General features: G+C 49.8%; 6 protein-coding genes across 6 annotated transcripts; 4 read left to right on the forward strand and 2 right to left on the reverse strand.

Annotated features, from left to right (window-relative positions):
• The first annotated feature begins 327 nt into the window (after window positions 1–327).
• AFUA_6G09920 (uncharacterized protein) lies at window positions 328–3,569 on the forward strand. Its single transcript, XM_745788.2, has 4 exons — window positions 328–520; window positions 694–853; window positions 933–1,044; window positions 1,123–3,569. Exons 1-4 carry the CDS (start codon window positions 512–514, stop codon window positions 2,957–2,959), a joined length of 2,118 nt encoding a protein of 705 aa, XP_750881.2. The 5' UTR covers window positions 328–511; the 3' UTR covers window positions 2,960–3,569.
• Window positions 3,570–4,134: 565 nt separating this feature from the next.
• yap1 (putative bZIP transcription factor AP-1/Yap1) lies at window positions 4,135–6,123 on the reverse strand (the record flags this gene model as incomplete). Its single annotated transcript, XM_745789.1, has 3 exons — window positions 4,135–4,285; window positions 4,345–5,558; window positions 5,641–6,123. The coding sequence occupies 3 exons, from the start codon at window positions 6,121–6,123 to the stop codon at window positions 4,135–4,137; spliced, it is 1,848 nt and encodes a 615-aa protein (XP_750882.1).
• Window positions 6,124–8,333: 2,210 nt separating this feature from the next.
• AFUA_6G09940 (uncharacterized protein) lies at window positions 8,334–9,128 on the reverse strand (the record flags this gene model as incomplete). The annotated part of the gene is made up of 1 exon (XM_077805051.1): window positions 8,334–9,128. One exon carries the CDS (start codon window positions 9,126–9,128, stop codon window positions 8,334–8,336), a length of 795 nt encoding a protein of 264 aa, XP_077661184.1.
• An 898-nt stretch (window positions 9,129–10,026) lies between these two features.
• Window positions 10,027–11,522, forward strand: AFUA_6G09950 (tudor domain-containing protein). Its single transcript, XM_745791.2, has 3 exons — window positions 10,027–10,234; window positions 10,297–11,041; window positions 11,097–11,522. The coding sequence occupies exons 1-3, from the start codon at window positions 10,184–10,186 to the stop codon at window positions 11,183–11,185; spliced, it is 885 nt and encodes a 294-aa protein (XP_750884.2). The 5' UTR covers window positions 10,027–10,183; the 3' UTR covers window positions 11,186–11,522.
• A 677-nt stretch (window positions 11,523–12,199) lies between these two features.
• On the forward strand, window positions 12,200–13,481 carry AFUA_6G09960 (uncharacterized protein; the record flags this gene model as incomplete). The annotated part of the gene is made up of 5 exons (XM_077805052.1): window positions 12,200–12,669; window positions 12,724–12,835; window positions 12,886–12,976; window positions 13,030–13,114; window positions 13,173–13,481. 5 exons carry the CDS (start codon window positions 12,200–12,202, stop codon window positions 13,405–13,407), a joined length of 993 nt encoding a protein of 330 aa, XP_077661185.1. The 3' UTR covers window positions 13,408–13,481.
• A 219-nt stretch (window positions 13,482–13,700) lies between these two features.
• Window positions 13,701–15,172, forward strand: AFUA_6G09970 (oxidoreductase, short chain dehydrogenase/reductase family). The gene is made up of 4 exons (XM_745793.2): window positions 13,701–13,983; window positions 14,046–14,409; window positions 14,464–14,825; window positions 14,882–15,172. The coding sequence occupies exons 1-4, from the start codon at window positions 13,797–13,799 to the stop codon at window positions 14,899–14,901; spliced, it is 933 nt and encodes a 310-aa protein (XP_750886.2). The 5' UTR covers window positions 13,701–13,796; the 3' UTR covers window positions 14,902–15,172.
• The last annotated feature ends 114 nt before the right edge of the window (window positions 15,173–15,286 follow it).

Genomic DNA, 15,286 nt, shown 5'->3' on the forward strand with positions numbered 1-15,286 from the left:
ATAACTTCATCTATCTCTCTTTCTCTCTGCTTTTCTTTCTTGGAAATACATCCAAAACATCCTGAGAGTAGGTGCAGTGAATGGATTGAGCCGCAGGAAAAAAGCGGAGGTAGAATTGCTGAATAGGACACCCAGCCACCAGACAGAAACACAGCGAGAAAGAAACAAAGCACTTGTCTCCATCACCCTGTCTTCAATCTCCTGGAGAGACTTAGATCAATATTCCGTGCAGTAGCAGCGTAGCACCGTCTTTATATGTGGACCAACCGCTGAATCCCTTGCGGCGGCGCTGGCCCCTGCGGTGGCCGCTTACATAAGCTGGTGACGGCGGGCTTTCTTTTCGGGGCGAAACCAACGAGCAACAGGAAGAGACTCAACTAACTTGCCCAACTCCAGCATCCCTAAACGAACCACCGGCCTGCTTTTTTTCTCTTCCTCCTCCTTCATCTCCGCTTCCTCCTTGTCGAGCATCGTTGATCCTTTTCTTCGTACTTTCATTTGATTCCCACTCATGGCTTCTGTAAGTTGTCTCGACCTCCCCACGTCGTGCTTGTCTTCCACCACCCCCCCGTCTTGCTTTCCCTGTGTAGCTTATCCATCTCTACACTGCGAGAGCTACGCGTTCAGTAGAGTGCTCGCATGCAATCGCTGTTGGGATCTGAAGCTAACAAGCTTATCCTGCTATTTTTCTAGCCCCGTCCTCCTCACAACTTTGCTTCCCAAGGTTATTCTCTACCGAACGGTGCTGCGCCTGCCACTGGTCCTGTGCCTGGCGCCGCCCCTCTTCTTCCCAACAATGGCCGGGTGATTCAAAACGGCCCCGTCAGAGTGTTGTGTATTGCAGATGTCAGAGGTGGGTCGCATGAAGGAGCTACAGTTTCGGTTGCAGACAACATAGCTGAAGATCCGGCACTGACATACGTCTTGCGCAGGAAATCTGAAATCCTTGAATGAGCTGGCCAAGCAGGCCCGTGCTGACCATATCATTCACACCGGTGACTTTGGCTTCTACGATGATACCTCTCTTGAGCGAATTGCAGACAAGTGAGTTAGACTCTACGTTTTGTTCGCAACTGTTCGACATCAGCCATAATCCTAACCTGTTATGAAAACGCGCTATAGGACTCTGAAGCATGTGGCACAATATTCTCCATTGCTGCCCGAAAGTGTGAAGCGCACGATCGCCCAGACTCCCCCTCAGCAGTCTATTAAGCAACGATTCACCCCCGATCAACTCCCCCTTTCCGAACTTCCAATGCTGCTCGACAAGCGGCTCACACTCGATGTTCCTGTATACACCGTTTGGGGTGCATGTGAGGATGTCCGGGTGCTGGAGAAATTCCGCTCCGGGGAGTACAAGGTCAACAATCTGCACATCATTGACGAGGCTAACTCGCGGTTGCTTGATATCGGAGGCGTGAAGCTTCGTCTGCTTGGTCTGGGAGGTGCGGTTGTCATGCACAAGCTGTTTGACAATGGCGAGGGCAAGACCACAATTGCTGGTGGTCAAGGCACCATGTGGACCACTCTGCTTCAAATGGGCGAGCTGATCGACACAGCCAACCGCGTATACGACCCATCGGAGACCCGCATTTTTGTCACTCACGCCTCGCCCGCTCGAGAGGGGATGCTGAACCAGCTGTCCGTGACCCTCAAGGCTGACTTCTCCATCTCAGCTGGTCTCCATTTCCGCTATGGTTCTTCCTACAACGAGTTCTCCGTCAATCCCTCTCTGGACCACTACCGCGGTAAGCTCGCCGCCTCCAAGGCTTCTTTCAACGATGTTTGGGAGACCGTCCGCGGTGAGGTGGAAGCCGCTATCTCCTCCAACGAAGCTCAAAAGACCCTCTTGGACAATGCTCTCGACGTCGTTCAGAGAATGCCTACTGTCGCCAACGGTGGAAATCCATTTGGTGGCCCCACTGCGCCTGGCAACGCCGCTGGACAAGTCGATGAGAGCGCCTTCAAGAACATGTGGAACTTCAACCTTGCAGATGCCGCATTTGGCTTCCTCGTCCTTGAGATCGAGGGTGGTCGCATTGCGACAGAGATGCGCGCTCAGGGCTTCAACTTTGCCCACCGTACTGGAAAGCCTCAGGTTGCTGCGGGTCAGACAGTAGCTGGTGGCCTTCCAGCTTCTCCAGCCACTACCGCCCGTGTCCCCAGCGCTACTCCTCCCCAGTTCGGTCAAGCCCCTCCTGCTCCCGCTAGGGCTGCGGCACCCGCCCAACAGCAAACTCAGGCAAAGGGACCTGCTGCGGGTCCCACTCGGGCATCCCCTGTACCCGTAATTCCTAAGCCTGCAACCCCACAGCCCTCTGCTGGCGCCACACCTCAACCCAGTGCTGCTTCCCCGGACAAGGCGGCTACCGTCGAGTCCAACGGCACTGCCCAGCCAGAGAAGCCCTCGGAATCCCCTTTGCCCAGAGGTGAGAAAAAGCAGAGCAACGGACTGTTCGTCTCGAATGTCGATAACGAGCAGGCGGTTCGCGATTTGTTCCCTGAGGAAGATAAGGCGAAGATTCTTAAGGTCGAAAAGTGGGGCAAGTACAACCATGTGGTGACCTTCGCAACTGTCGAGGAAGCGAAGGCCGCGCTTGATCGTCAACCAGCCGAACACAAGAAGCCCAGCGCCCCGGGCCAACCTCGCAAGCCTAATCTGAAGTTCTTCGAGGACCGCGGCTCCCACCGTGGTAATGCCGGCACCTGGCAAGCTAGCAACAGAGGCACCAACACATCCCAGCGCGGATACCAGAGCGGAGGTGCTAGTGACAGCGAGGGAGGCCGAGGACGTGGTGGTTTCAGTGGACGCGGACGCGGCCGTGGTACCGACCGCGGTGGACGTGGTGGAAGAGGTGGCCGTGGTGGCTTCGGCAAGGGAGGCACCTCGGACTCTCCTGCAGCATCGACATCGACACCCTCCGGTGACAAGCCCACCCCTTCTGGTGGAGAGTCCTGAGCGTGATATCATTTCCTCATTTGCCTGTTCTTCTGTGTTATGTCCTTGCCACCTTCCAATTTCCCCGGCACGCTGTGTTCAATTAGTCTCTCATGGTTGTTAATTTCTTCTCTTGTGATATTTGCAAAGCCTTTACTTTCTCCTCCTTTCAGCTTCTTTTCTTCACTTATTTTCTTCGTTTCTGAGCGAGATGCACATGGACATTTCTTACACTCTAGTAGAAGACCTTATCATTCGGTCCCCTTCGACTGGCGAGTATGGAAGTTGTTGGAGCAGAAGGTGCCCCTCCGCAAGAGAGAGGAAGCTGCCAACTTTGGTGCGGATGACAATTGGAAAAAAAAGAGACGAAGGAAGCAATTAAAAGAAAAAAAAAAACGAAACCATTAACAAGAACAAGAACAGCAGACAGGAAAGGGCACCAACAGCGACCTTTTGTGTATTCTAAGTCTTTCCTGGCACGCACCAATATCGATACCCTTGTAGCTTCAGCTTCGCTTTTCTTCTATAGATGCAATTGTGCAGCACATGAGTTTGTCTGGGTACGGTAACACAGGTTAGAGGTAGAACAATGGCTTGTATGCGAGGATTCAACAATTGTACTCAATATACATTTCTCGTGTACTACTGCTTTGAACAAAGTTAGAGCTGAGCAACAAGCAATTGCAATGACTACGGTCCCGTTCTTTGAGAAGCAAGAATCCGAAGCTCCAGTCCGAAAACAAGAAGAACACAAATACTCCAGATCCGGATGTGGCTGAATGGCCGACTGAAGTGAGGGCTGTTGCTGATGTACAGTCTTTCCAAACCAAAGCCCCAGTAGCGATTCCCGACTCCGTGCCTCAAGTGCGCCATTAAGCGGGGATAGGAAAGATTCACAATGAAAGAAAGTGGGTAAAGCGAGACAAATCCTGAACGAGAATGGCTGCCTTGAAGCGAAGATTCGAAAGCAACAAGGATTACTCAAGATTGGGAAAGTAATCAGAATGAACGACCCATGAAATCCACCCAAACTTCCTTTTAAAGACCTAAAAATTGTTCGTGGTAACATCAATTGCAGCGTCGTTTAACATGGGTATCTGTCTTCGAATTCGCCGAAGGGTGTGTATAAAATTGGCCGGAAATTGTACAAGATGTCGACTGTCTTTACCGTCGTATCGACTTCACTCAAAGGCCGTCTATTTGACGCGACCCATGATGTCCTCGACATCTTTCTGATTGACGACTACACCGCCTTCAGAGCATCTGGCTTTGGTGCGCAATTCTGAACAGAGATTGTCCACGTCGATCTCGCCATTACGGAACTTCTCCATGGATTGCAGACGATCCCTACGACACAAGTAGTTAGCAAGAGAGTGGAGAGCGGTAAGGGATGAGATTAAGCATACCATATCTTATTGCAGGTGAGCATTTGCGACTTGTCCTCGCCAGGCACAACCTCCTCATCTTCATCCAGTTTACTGTCAATTTCAGCGATAAGATCCTTCTTTGGCGCTGCTGGTTGCTTGGTCGCCTCGCTAAAATTGTGGGATGGGCTTCCCAAGTCGGGGAGAGGGAACGCATCATCGAAAAATGTACCAAAGTCTTGTGACAAAATAGCATCTTGAGGCTCACGCCAATCACCGAACAGGACAGGGTCGAACTGACCTCCATTCTGTTGGGCGAAAAAATCCAGACCAAGAGCTTTGTCGGAACTATTGGCATGGCTAGGGGTGTTTGACGCGCTTTCGCTATTTTGTCTGACAGCTGGAATGGGATTATTGATGTTGCCACATGCCATACTAAGCTGAGCGCAGAAGGATTCCTCACCGTTGATGGTGGTATAGGTGCATGCATGGGGAGTGCTACTCTCAGTCGCCTTTACGGCAGGCGAGTGCAAAGATGGCTCAGGTGAGGTCCCATTGGAAGAGAGCAGCTGGCTCTGGTGCGAATCTGAAGAGGACGATGGAGAGTCTGAGCTAGGGGTATCGTGGGTTGCCTGCTTTGTGCTCGCGCTGTACGACGAATTGACCTGGTAGCCCCTGGCAGCTCCATTGTTATCAACGGCTCCGTTCAATGTACCAGAGCCAGGTCGTGTAGATGTTTGCGAATTCGGTGTCTGGCCGCTTGGTGTGGACTTGGCGGGTGATGGTCCGTTGGAAAGGCCGTTGGGGCTCGAGATTTTCAGATCGTTGCGGTTGAGGACACCGGGGACCTGAGCTTCGCTACGTGGAGTTGCTGTCGGGTTGTCCTTCGCTTTGTTCTGATTCGACTTGCTTGTTTGCGTATTGGTGAACAAGTGTGAACCGGGCAGATCCCCGAACTTGGGGAAGTCGAACATGAACTCATTATTGTTCAGACCATACATGCCTTTGGAGTATGCACCTGGGATAGCATTAACAGGAGAGAGGCCGCTGGTGCTCGTTACCCAGGAGAGACGCTTGCGATACTCCTTGAGCTCTAGTTGTAAACGCTCCACCTGAGCGCGCAGAAGTCCGTTCTCTTGGTTTGCATTATCAGAAGCTTTCTGTAGCTCCTCCACCTTGGCCTCCAGATCCTTCAGGTGCTTTTCTTTCCGCTCCCGGAAGGCTCGCTGAGCTGCGCGATTCTGAGCCTTGCGCTTCTGTCCAACAGGTTAGCGCCCCCGAGAGTCAAAAAACCTACACATTGACCTGCACGTAGGAAAAGGGTCACAGAAAACATACCGAAGTAGGTTCCGAGGTCAGTGGCTTTCTACCAGGCTTCTTGGCTGCTTTCTCATCGCTCTCCCGTCGCTTCTTGCCCGAATCCTCTTTGTCATTTACTTGTCCATCGATATCCTTTCGCTTATCACCAGGCTCATAGTCTTCAGTCGAAGGCAAGCTCGGGGGCAGATCACCAATCAAGCTCTCGTTGCCCAGAAAATCAAGGTCGAAGTCGGGATTCAGATCCAGGTAAGGACTATCTTCGTAGCCGAAAGTAGTTGACTGATTCACCGAGCCGTCCAAACCACTGGGGGGAGAAACACTGAAGCTACCGGAAGAAGCATGGCCGGGTGTGTGATTGAGGTTCTGGTTGGCTTCGGAGTTGTGCGTCACTGTTTGTTGTTTCTGAGTCGGGTTGTTCGATGAAAGAGCTGCGAGGAGGAGGTCCTGTTGATCGGGGGAGAGATAAAGACCTTGTTGATAAAGAGTATTGTAGTCCGCCATGGCAACTGAAAACGAAGCGGGGTATCGCTGTGAATAACAGTAGGATGATTCGGGTCAACTGAGAGTGATTGTTTAACCCGCTGTCGGCTTGTTCGAATACAATGCAATGTTTAGGTTGTCGGCTTATCGGTGTCCTCAACCGGAAAAGGCCGGGCTTTGAGCCCGTTTATCTTTTCGATGGAGAGCCCAAGAAATGTGTCAAAGTGCTGAGTTTGTAAATGCTGATGAAGACGGAAAGGCCACTAAAGCTCTTATGATTCCACCCCGCTTCAACAAGGCATCAATCCCGTTGATGTGAAGACAAAAGGGAATGTGGGACAATCAGAAAAGATACAGTCAAGCGGATTCCAGGCTCTCCAAGCGAGTCGAATGAGATATCACAATATGAGCGAAAGAATTGATGACGGAGGAGAGTCGATGAGAAGTACAGTGGCAGCGAAAGGGTCAAAAAAAAGGTGGTGAGATTAAGATAAAAGGTTGCAGCGGCCAAGAGCTGATGCCAGAGTGTGGCCTAGTGGCCTAGTGTCAGATGGAAAGATGTCGTATAGAGTGGAATGGCGCAGCGGTACCGCTTGATAGCTGGCGATGAGGGGCTGCCGAAAGCGGCAAATCAGGGTCCGATTGAGAATAGGTCGTTGGATATGAGTGATTGATTTTCAGGCCAGGAAGAAGCCTGCGGAGATGAAGAGATTCGAAGTGGGAATTGAGACAGGGGATTCTACTGATGAGAATAGGTGAAGTGAGAGAGACGTGGCTGAGAGGGGAGGTGGTACAAGGATGAAACCGAAGGCCATCATTTTCCACTTTTCCAAGAAGACGGGGGCGGCGATGGAGCGGTTCACAAGGCAATCAATCAACGCCTTAGGCCAGTCTTAGGATGGGTGTTTCCATAGGATCATGGGGGGCAAATTGGGTGCAGAAAGGCAGCGTCAATTGTCGATAGCTTTTATTGGTTGAACAAGGGCCAGTAGATAGATGGAAGCCAATGGTTGTATCTGATGGCTCCCGCTGCTTTAGAGCGGAAATTTTGAGTGACCCGGTGCTTAGAAATCACATTTGGCCGGATATTGGTTCTCTCCGTGCCGACGAAGTTCCACGCGCCATATTATCTAGTTCCAGCCATAGAAATGCTCAGTCAGAAGCTGACTTGCTACTTCCGTGCAATGGTCCCTCTTTCAACCGGGGGAAATTAAACTTGCTTGCTTAGTTACTAATTAACGTAATCGGTAAGCGAGCGGATCACGCAACCGAGCGGATCACCATACCATAGAATTTGGCCGCGGCCGAAATTGGAGGCTATTTTGAACCCCTAAAACATGATTTTATTACTAAATCTAGTTATTCTTGCGCTGCGGACATTGCAATCGCCTATGGCCTAGAATATGGCAGTCACTGCAGCGTGGGGGTGCCCGTTGAGGGCGTTGTTCTGTATCTACTACCTGCTCTGGAGGGATAGTTGGGATAGCTTCAGCAGCCTGATCCCTGCGTTAAATGATCTCCTGCCCTTCCTGGATAGATAATCCCACTGCAGTTTCTATCTGCCGCCTAGATCGCTTCTGCTTTTAAAGGTGCTTTTCATGTGCAGCACGTAGATCATGATTTTCCTTTGCAAGAAGGGCAGCGTTATTCATTGCCATCTCACACCCCTTGATAATCTGACCTAGCACAACCTTTGTAGGGGTAGGAGGGCTGTATGTACGCTCCCTAAGTAGCTTCTTAAGCGTAGTTTCCTGCTTCTTCAGCTGCTTGAGATTGTAAGGTGTTTTTGGGACAGAATTAGTTGATCGGCTGCCTGGTGGTGTAGGTGTTCTAAGCTGGATATTAAGCTGACTGAGCACCCGATCTGGATTCAGTGGTATTAATCCAGTTGCTGAAAAGCCACTTTTAATATTATCTGCTGAAAAGATTGCCGTACGAGCTTGTGGATAGGCCTCAAGGAAATCAAACTTGTCAATATGGTTGAAACCAAGCCGCATCTTATCCTCAATCAAGCGGCCATACGCACGCTTAAGAGGAGAGAAACAGCCAACATCTAGAGGCTGGAGGAGATGTGATGAATGTGCAGGCATGCAGATTGGAATGATATCATTCTCAGTGCAGATTTGATCAAATTGTGGTGTTAGATGGCTCCCATGGCCATCAAGAATTAATAGTCGATATCTACCAGTTGTACGACTGGTAGTAGCAGGAATAAAGACTTTTTGAAGCCATCATAATCCAATCTGATCAGTCGTCCATCCATTCTCACTGACCTCGATCCGCCAGTCTGCTGGTAAGGCTGTATCTTGATACCAGCCCTCAATATGGACCTTTCCCTTGAAGATAATGCATGGTGGAAGCACCCAGCCAGTAGAGTTAATACACTCTATAGAGGTAACCCATTCGCGGTTCCCTGGCTGGATAAGGAAGGGCCGACTAAGCATCTCAGCTCTTGTAACTACCTTAGCAGTAGCTACTAAGCCCATTGCAAAGCCAGTTTCATCAAAGTTGTAGATATCTTCCAGTGTAATCCCATGCTGCATTATTGTGATCTGGACACGATTGAACCATTCCAGGATAATCTTTGGGTCTTCACATTTAGCACGCTGGTGGTTATAGCGCCTAGAGAATCGGGTTTTGATCTCATCATGCCGATTAATGAAGTTATATACCCATTTCTCTCCAACAGTCTGGGTAGGAGTTGAACCACGCTGCGCAAGCAGGATATTCGCCATTTCTCGTACATGGGACGGTCGGGGAGCCGCTCCACGTTGATCCATAGATAGAATCCATCTAATAAGTGAATCCTCTTCATTCTGAGTCATTTTATGGCCATTTGCGCGTAATTCAGCTCGAAAAGTATGCCCCTTTAGGCGCCGCTGGAGGGTAGTATAAGGCACATTATAGACACGCGCAGCTTCACGAATATTGAGAATTTCCTTATTTTTCAAAGCTGATACTGCAAGTAGGACCCTTCCCTCCTGCTCAACTGAATTTTTTGAGTTTATACGCGCTTTTGGTGGCATAGTGGCTGGCTGAGCACTGCAGCTTTTGAAATAGAAGTCAAAACACGTTTGGTGATCCGCTCGGTTGCGTGATCCGCTCGCTTACCGATTACGTTAATCTATCAGGATGACTCATAGTCAAAGCCTCCAGTTGACATATTCCCGCTTTTCCACCACCTTGCATACACTACTGCACCAACAAGTATCTTATTTGTGACAATCCCAACGTTCCGAATATCGGTGTAGTGGCTGAACTCTGAAGAATCAAGCAGGTGCAGAGCAGGGTTGTTGGGGCATATATCTTTCTCACCAGCTACCCCAGAACATCCAGAACAATCGAATAAATCATCAGAGAATCTAGGCTTTGCGGTGTCATACTCCCATCAAATATGACCTGATTGATCCCATGGTTTACTGCCTCGTATTCAAGCCCATTCAGGATTTCAGTGGCGATTGACTTTGGGCACGGAGTAGTACTATCTTGGTCTCGATCACTGGGCAAGGAAATGACTAGATGCTGTATTCCGCACCCATCTACTCCAAATCTGGGCTTGAGTAATAGAATGTCTTGGCCATCTTAGTTTCTCTTTTATCTCCTCTGCAATATCAATAATAGATAGTAGCTTGAAAATTTCAGCCATGAGGAGGCCCAACTGAGGAAGTAGTATTGCCACCTATCAACTCACGGAATGATTTAGGGAAGCCCTCTTCTTGTCATCGCTACTATATCTAATCGACCAACATATCAGATTTTGCCCAAAGGATAAAGGTGGAGTAATGCATCAAATCTCTCTGCATTCGTCCCACTCAGTAGGACTTCTGTGCCTCAGCAATGATCGTCACAGCTCGATAAGAAAGCCTGATCACGTGATATTCTTATCTGTAGAGAATCCAGACTAACTTCATACGCTGTACCTACTCCATGTCGCCTCTACTCAAAACCACTCATCTGGAAAGCTGCAATCATTTATCTTAATCTGCAACCATAAACGCTTTTTGTGAGCACAGTGATACACTTGGAGGATTACTGTTCGTCTTTTTTTTTCTCTCATCCCATTTCACATCAGTCAGCGAACATGTCAGATGTTGCAGCTCTTGAGGCAGAAGTCAAGGAATTCAAGTTACAGGTATGTCGTGTTGTCGTCTACCATGCGACGGCTCGGTAACTGACTTTTTCTCTCCCTTCCAGCTTGAAACTGTTCAATCGAGTTTGCAGGTAGATCCAGACAACACGGAACTGCAGAGTCTTAAAACTGAGCTGGAAGAACTCATAAATCTCACGGAAACATCAATCGCCGAACTCAAGCCGCTTGCTCCTCCTCCGTCTGCTGCCAAACCTTCTCCCCCGCCAGCAAAGGATAAATGGTCAAAGGAGAACCACCCTGCTTATCAGGCTGGGTATCGCAGACCCGCTGCCGAAACCCCGGAGGAAGCCCCCACACCGGTCACGTACTCCGTCAATGACCACGTCCTCGCGCGATGGGTTTCGGGCGACAACTCTTTCTATCCTGCACGCATTACTTCCATAACAGGCTCATCTGCCAACCCTGTCTACTTGGTCTCGTTCAAGTCGTACGGAACGGTTGAATCTCTGACAGCCAAAGACATCAAGCCCATCTCCAACGCTGATTCGCGGAAACGTAAGGCTGATGGAAGCTCAGGCTACTCTTCCTCCCAGACCCCAACCCCACAACCCCTTCATTCTAGTGTTATCTCGGCCGCGGCAGATATCAACCCTGCATTGGCAAATCAGGCGCGCAAAGAGCCTAGCAAGGTCGGCGACGCGTCTGCACGCCCTTCGAAGGTGGCCCGAAAAGTCAAGGCCACTCGCGAGCTTGAGGCCGGTAAGATGAAGTGGAAGGATTTTGCTAGCAAGAGCAAGCTGGGCCGGAAAGAGAGCATGTTTCGGACAGGGGAGGGTATTAACTCCCGAGGTAAGGCACCATTATCTAAGGTCCCAGAGTGATTCACTAATTTGTGTTTGCATAGTGGGCTTTACTGGCTCCGGCCAACAGATGCGCAAAGATCCCTCCAGGGCACGCCATGTGTATCAGCAAGCAGATGACGACGCCTACTAGTCTAGCTGTCACCGACAAAGTGTCCAATGTTCCCTTTGTAATGAAATCAATTGGGCATCGGGTTTTGCGTTTCTGCCTCACAACATTTCTACTTTGCCTGTCCGTTCCTATGGCTAACTGGAATATTGACAACACAGATCATCATTTTGACTGATGTTCCGAGGCATGAAGTTGGCCATACGTAGATTGTGGTTGTGCAGATACTGGTGACATGATATCTCCATGAGTTACATCCTCCATAACTTCCTCACGTGTTATGCTCTATTCTAATGGCAATCTTTTCATCATAGGGTCTTCTGGTTTTCTGCAACAGAGGACCATAGGTGTTATGTGCAACCTTTGCCAGATGTTGGTCATGTAGATGCATCGCCCACTTTGAGGGGAAACATTTTTTAATGAGGCTGTCACTTGCATCTCTCATCTTCCGCATATGTTCTCAGATCCGGTTTCATACGGTTCGGTCTGCGAACATGAAGATGGAAGCTTTGAAGCGAGAGCAAATCTTTCCTACGCCTTTCCATCGACGGGTGTATGGCCATTAACGGGCTATGCAACCTTGGGAGGCGCAAAGCTTGGCATTCGTCTACATGACGGTTCATAGTAAATCATCATGAGCGAAGGCGAAGCCGGATTGACTCACAAGTCTCCATAGAGATGTGAGCGGCCGTCCCTGAACGTCTTCCAGCATTGTAGATCCATAGTTCACATTCCGCCTGACTGGGCTCGGAGGTCTCTACGAACTCCGCGTAAGAAGGTTTATTCAGCGATCCGACTCTCGTCTTGTCTGGAGAACCGAAATCAGCTATTAGGTCATGCCCGCAGACTGTCCGGAAAAGCTCTCCATTGGCCAGCATCTGTATCCCGAATCTGCCTGGAAGCACATCTTAATCATTTTGTTACCATGACGCAGGTAGTCAGGTTGTATAAAAGTCATACTACGTTCGCATCACCGCAACATAACACCAGTATATCCCCATAGCGTATCACCAGCAGTCCAAGCCACCACAGCTCACTATGTCGCGCAACGTCTGCATCACCTCCGTAGAAGGTAACACCGGTTTCCTCATCGCCGAGCTCCTCCTCTCTGATGAGAACTTCTCTAAAGAAATCGGCGCCGTCCACGGCCTAACCCTCAATCCAGATTCTCCGCGGTGCAAGGACCTACAATCGCTAGGGGCCACCATAGTCCCCCATAGACCAGGGCGTCTGAAGAACGTCGCCGCCGACATCAGAGAGACCAAAGCCGACACTCTCTGCCTGGTTCCGCCAGCTAGTCGGGACAAGATTGATATCACAGCCGAGATGATCGAGGCGGCCAAACGCGCCAATGTGCCAAATGTGGTCTTCCTGAGTGCAGCGGGATGTGATCTCGCTGAGAGGGATAAGCAGCCCCGTCTGAGGGAGTTTATTCATCTTGAGACTTTGTTTTTGAGCACGAAGGGAGATGCGAGCTCAATGACGGGGCATTGTCCCGTTGTCATTCGGTGTGTTTCTTCCTGCTGAGTGCATTTTGCATGACTAATGATACTGGTTTTTAGGGCTGGCTTCTACGCCGAGAACTTGCTTGCGTATGCCCCTCAGGCTAAAGAGGAGGGATACATCCCTATACCGATCGGACATGACCACAAACTCCCCCCTGTGGCACTAGGTGTAAGTCTGGCTCTCCGCGCACAAAGGCCTCTGGCTAAACCACTGCCAAGGACGTCGCTCTCCTAGCGGCTCATGTCCTTACCGGCAAAGGAAAGCATGGACTCAACGATAAGCATCGTGGTCAACTAATGACCTTGACTGGTATGTCGGCGCCATTGCTATCATTATCAAGTGAAAAGGCATTGACACGACAGGGCCGGCACTTCTCAACGGCGACGAAATAGCGCGAGCGGCAAGTGAAGCTCTAGGAACGGATATGAAGTTCGAAGATATTTCTGAGTATGTCCCTAGTCGTTCCCGTCAATGCTCTATTGCAGTTAGGACTCACATGCCACAGATATGAAGCCAAGAAGGTCCTCAAGAGCCAGACAGATACCGACGACAGTGAGATTCAGTTTATACTCGAATACTATTCGCTCGTCCGTGAGGGCAAGACGAACTATGTTGCAACGACCGCATTCCGCGATGTCACTTCGGATGAGCCCCAGCAGCCGGTAGACTTCTTCCGGTCATATTTTGAGGAGTTTGCTCCGAAGAAGGGCGCGAAGAGAAGGAAGGTAGATGGAAAGTGAGTTCGAGAAGGTAGATGGTGTACGTTGTTCTGGTAGATCTGCTCTTAATATGTAGCCACTGAGAATGCCATTGTAGGAATTGCTAGTCGATGTAAGATATACCTCGAAGCTGTTGACTCTCTATCACAAGTCAGACTTGCGTACTGGACTCCGCATATGCAAAGCGTAACAACTTAGACCCGCTCGGGGCGCTGCAGTCCGAAGATGGAGCTACAATCAATGAAATAATGGGATTAAAATGCATTTGCGTGATGAATGATCATGCGCGGGGTAGCTACTCCTCTCCTTCTCTTCTCCGCAACTCTATAGATAGGTAAGCTGAATTCCTATTGAAGCTCCTTGTAAATCCTGCCTTCCAGAATTCAGTACTATCAGTAGATCCGTTAGCTATGGCTGCATCTAAGAAAGAAGTGCGTTTCCCTCCAACACCTCATGTGCAAACAAAGATGCCGTGGATACAGCTCGGAGAAATCGACCCAGCTACCACTCTAACGCCACCACCGGCCCCATTTCCAGAGACCAGCACGCCGGAGCAGCGAGCAGCTTTGAGATTCAGGGTGAGCGGAAACGCAGTGTGTTGGTCCTACCCCCTTTGATTTCCACAAGTCACATTTAGGTGATATCTTACTCTTGCCCAGTTACTGGTGGAGCAGGAATGCTCGCTATAGCCTCTGCACGAGCCCTTCTTGAGCATGGACTTTCTGGTCTTGCTTTACTTGATCTTCCCTCGGCTCTCCAAAAGGGAGACGCTGAAATAGATGCACTTAGAAGAGACTTTCCTTCTGCGAGGATCATAACGCATCAGTGCGACGTCACAGACGCGGCAGGCATGCAGGAGGTTGCTGAAAAAATAAAGATTGAACTAGGGGAGCTTAACATTCTCTGTTGCTTTGCAGGCATAGTCAACTGCGTGGCAGCCGAGGACATAGCAGTCGAGCAATGGCGCCGTGTTATTGATGTAAATACGACAGGATCATGGATCGCTGCACAAGCAGTGGGGAAGTAAGACGATCCCTGATGTTCCCCTTTGAGGTAGGACCCTGATGCAGAGTCCAGATATATGATTGCCAGTGGACGCGGAGGCAAAATCGTCCTCGTCGCATCCATCAGCGGTCATCGGGTGAATTATCCCCAGCCTCAAATCGCGTACAACGTCTCCAAGGCAGCGGTGCTACACATGAAGAATAGCTTGGCAGCGGAATGGACGCAATACGGAATCCGAGTCAATTCCATCTCCCCGGGATATATGGATACGGTGCTCAATGAGGGCGAGGATCTTGCGCCGTGGCGGCAGATATGGGCGGATCGGAATCCTATGCGCAGGATGGGGTCACCACAGGAGTTGACGGGACCGGTGGTGTTTCTTTGCAGTGATATTGGGGGGAGCTATATCAATGGAGCTGATATTGTTGTAGATGGTATTCCTCTTCCGTCAGGCTGTCCAGGTTATATGAAGGAGCTAACAGGAGTATAGGGGGTGGTCTGGTGTTCTAGGAATATACTCTGACAAGGTCAAACAATGTGCCAAGTGATGTTCAAATCCACCCACAATCAAAAACATTGTAGACCTTTCACAACGTCAAGGCTGAGGCGAGAACTATGATCAGAGGCTGCCAGTATCTAGTCAGTAGAATGGGGAATTTATATACTTCCGGGTACACAACAAAGCAAGCTGTATTGCCTGTCTACCTTTCAGTCTACAGCAGAATCTCCTCTCAAATGCCGGATAAGAAATCAACGTCCCGGTAGTTTGTCAAAACTAACTGAATAATAACACAAATGCAATGGATTGGATTAATCTAACTCCGTATCCTGATTCCTGATCATCTAAGGATCGCCGTGCCTGACGTTAGCGCCCGATGGACCCCCAATATTTCAT

Source organism: Aspergillus fumigatus, chromosome 6 (genome assembly GCF_000002655.1).
Source record: "Aspergillus fumigatus Af293 chromosome 6, whole genome shotgun sequence".
NCBI lineage: Eukaryota > Fungi > Ascomycota > Eurotiomycetes > Eurotiales > Aspergillaceae > Aspergillus > Aspergillus fumigatus.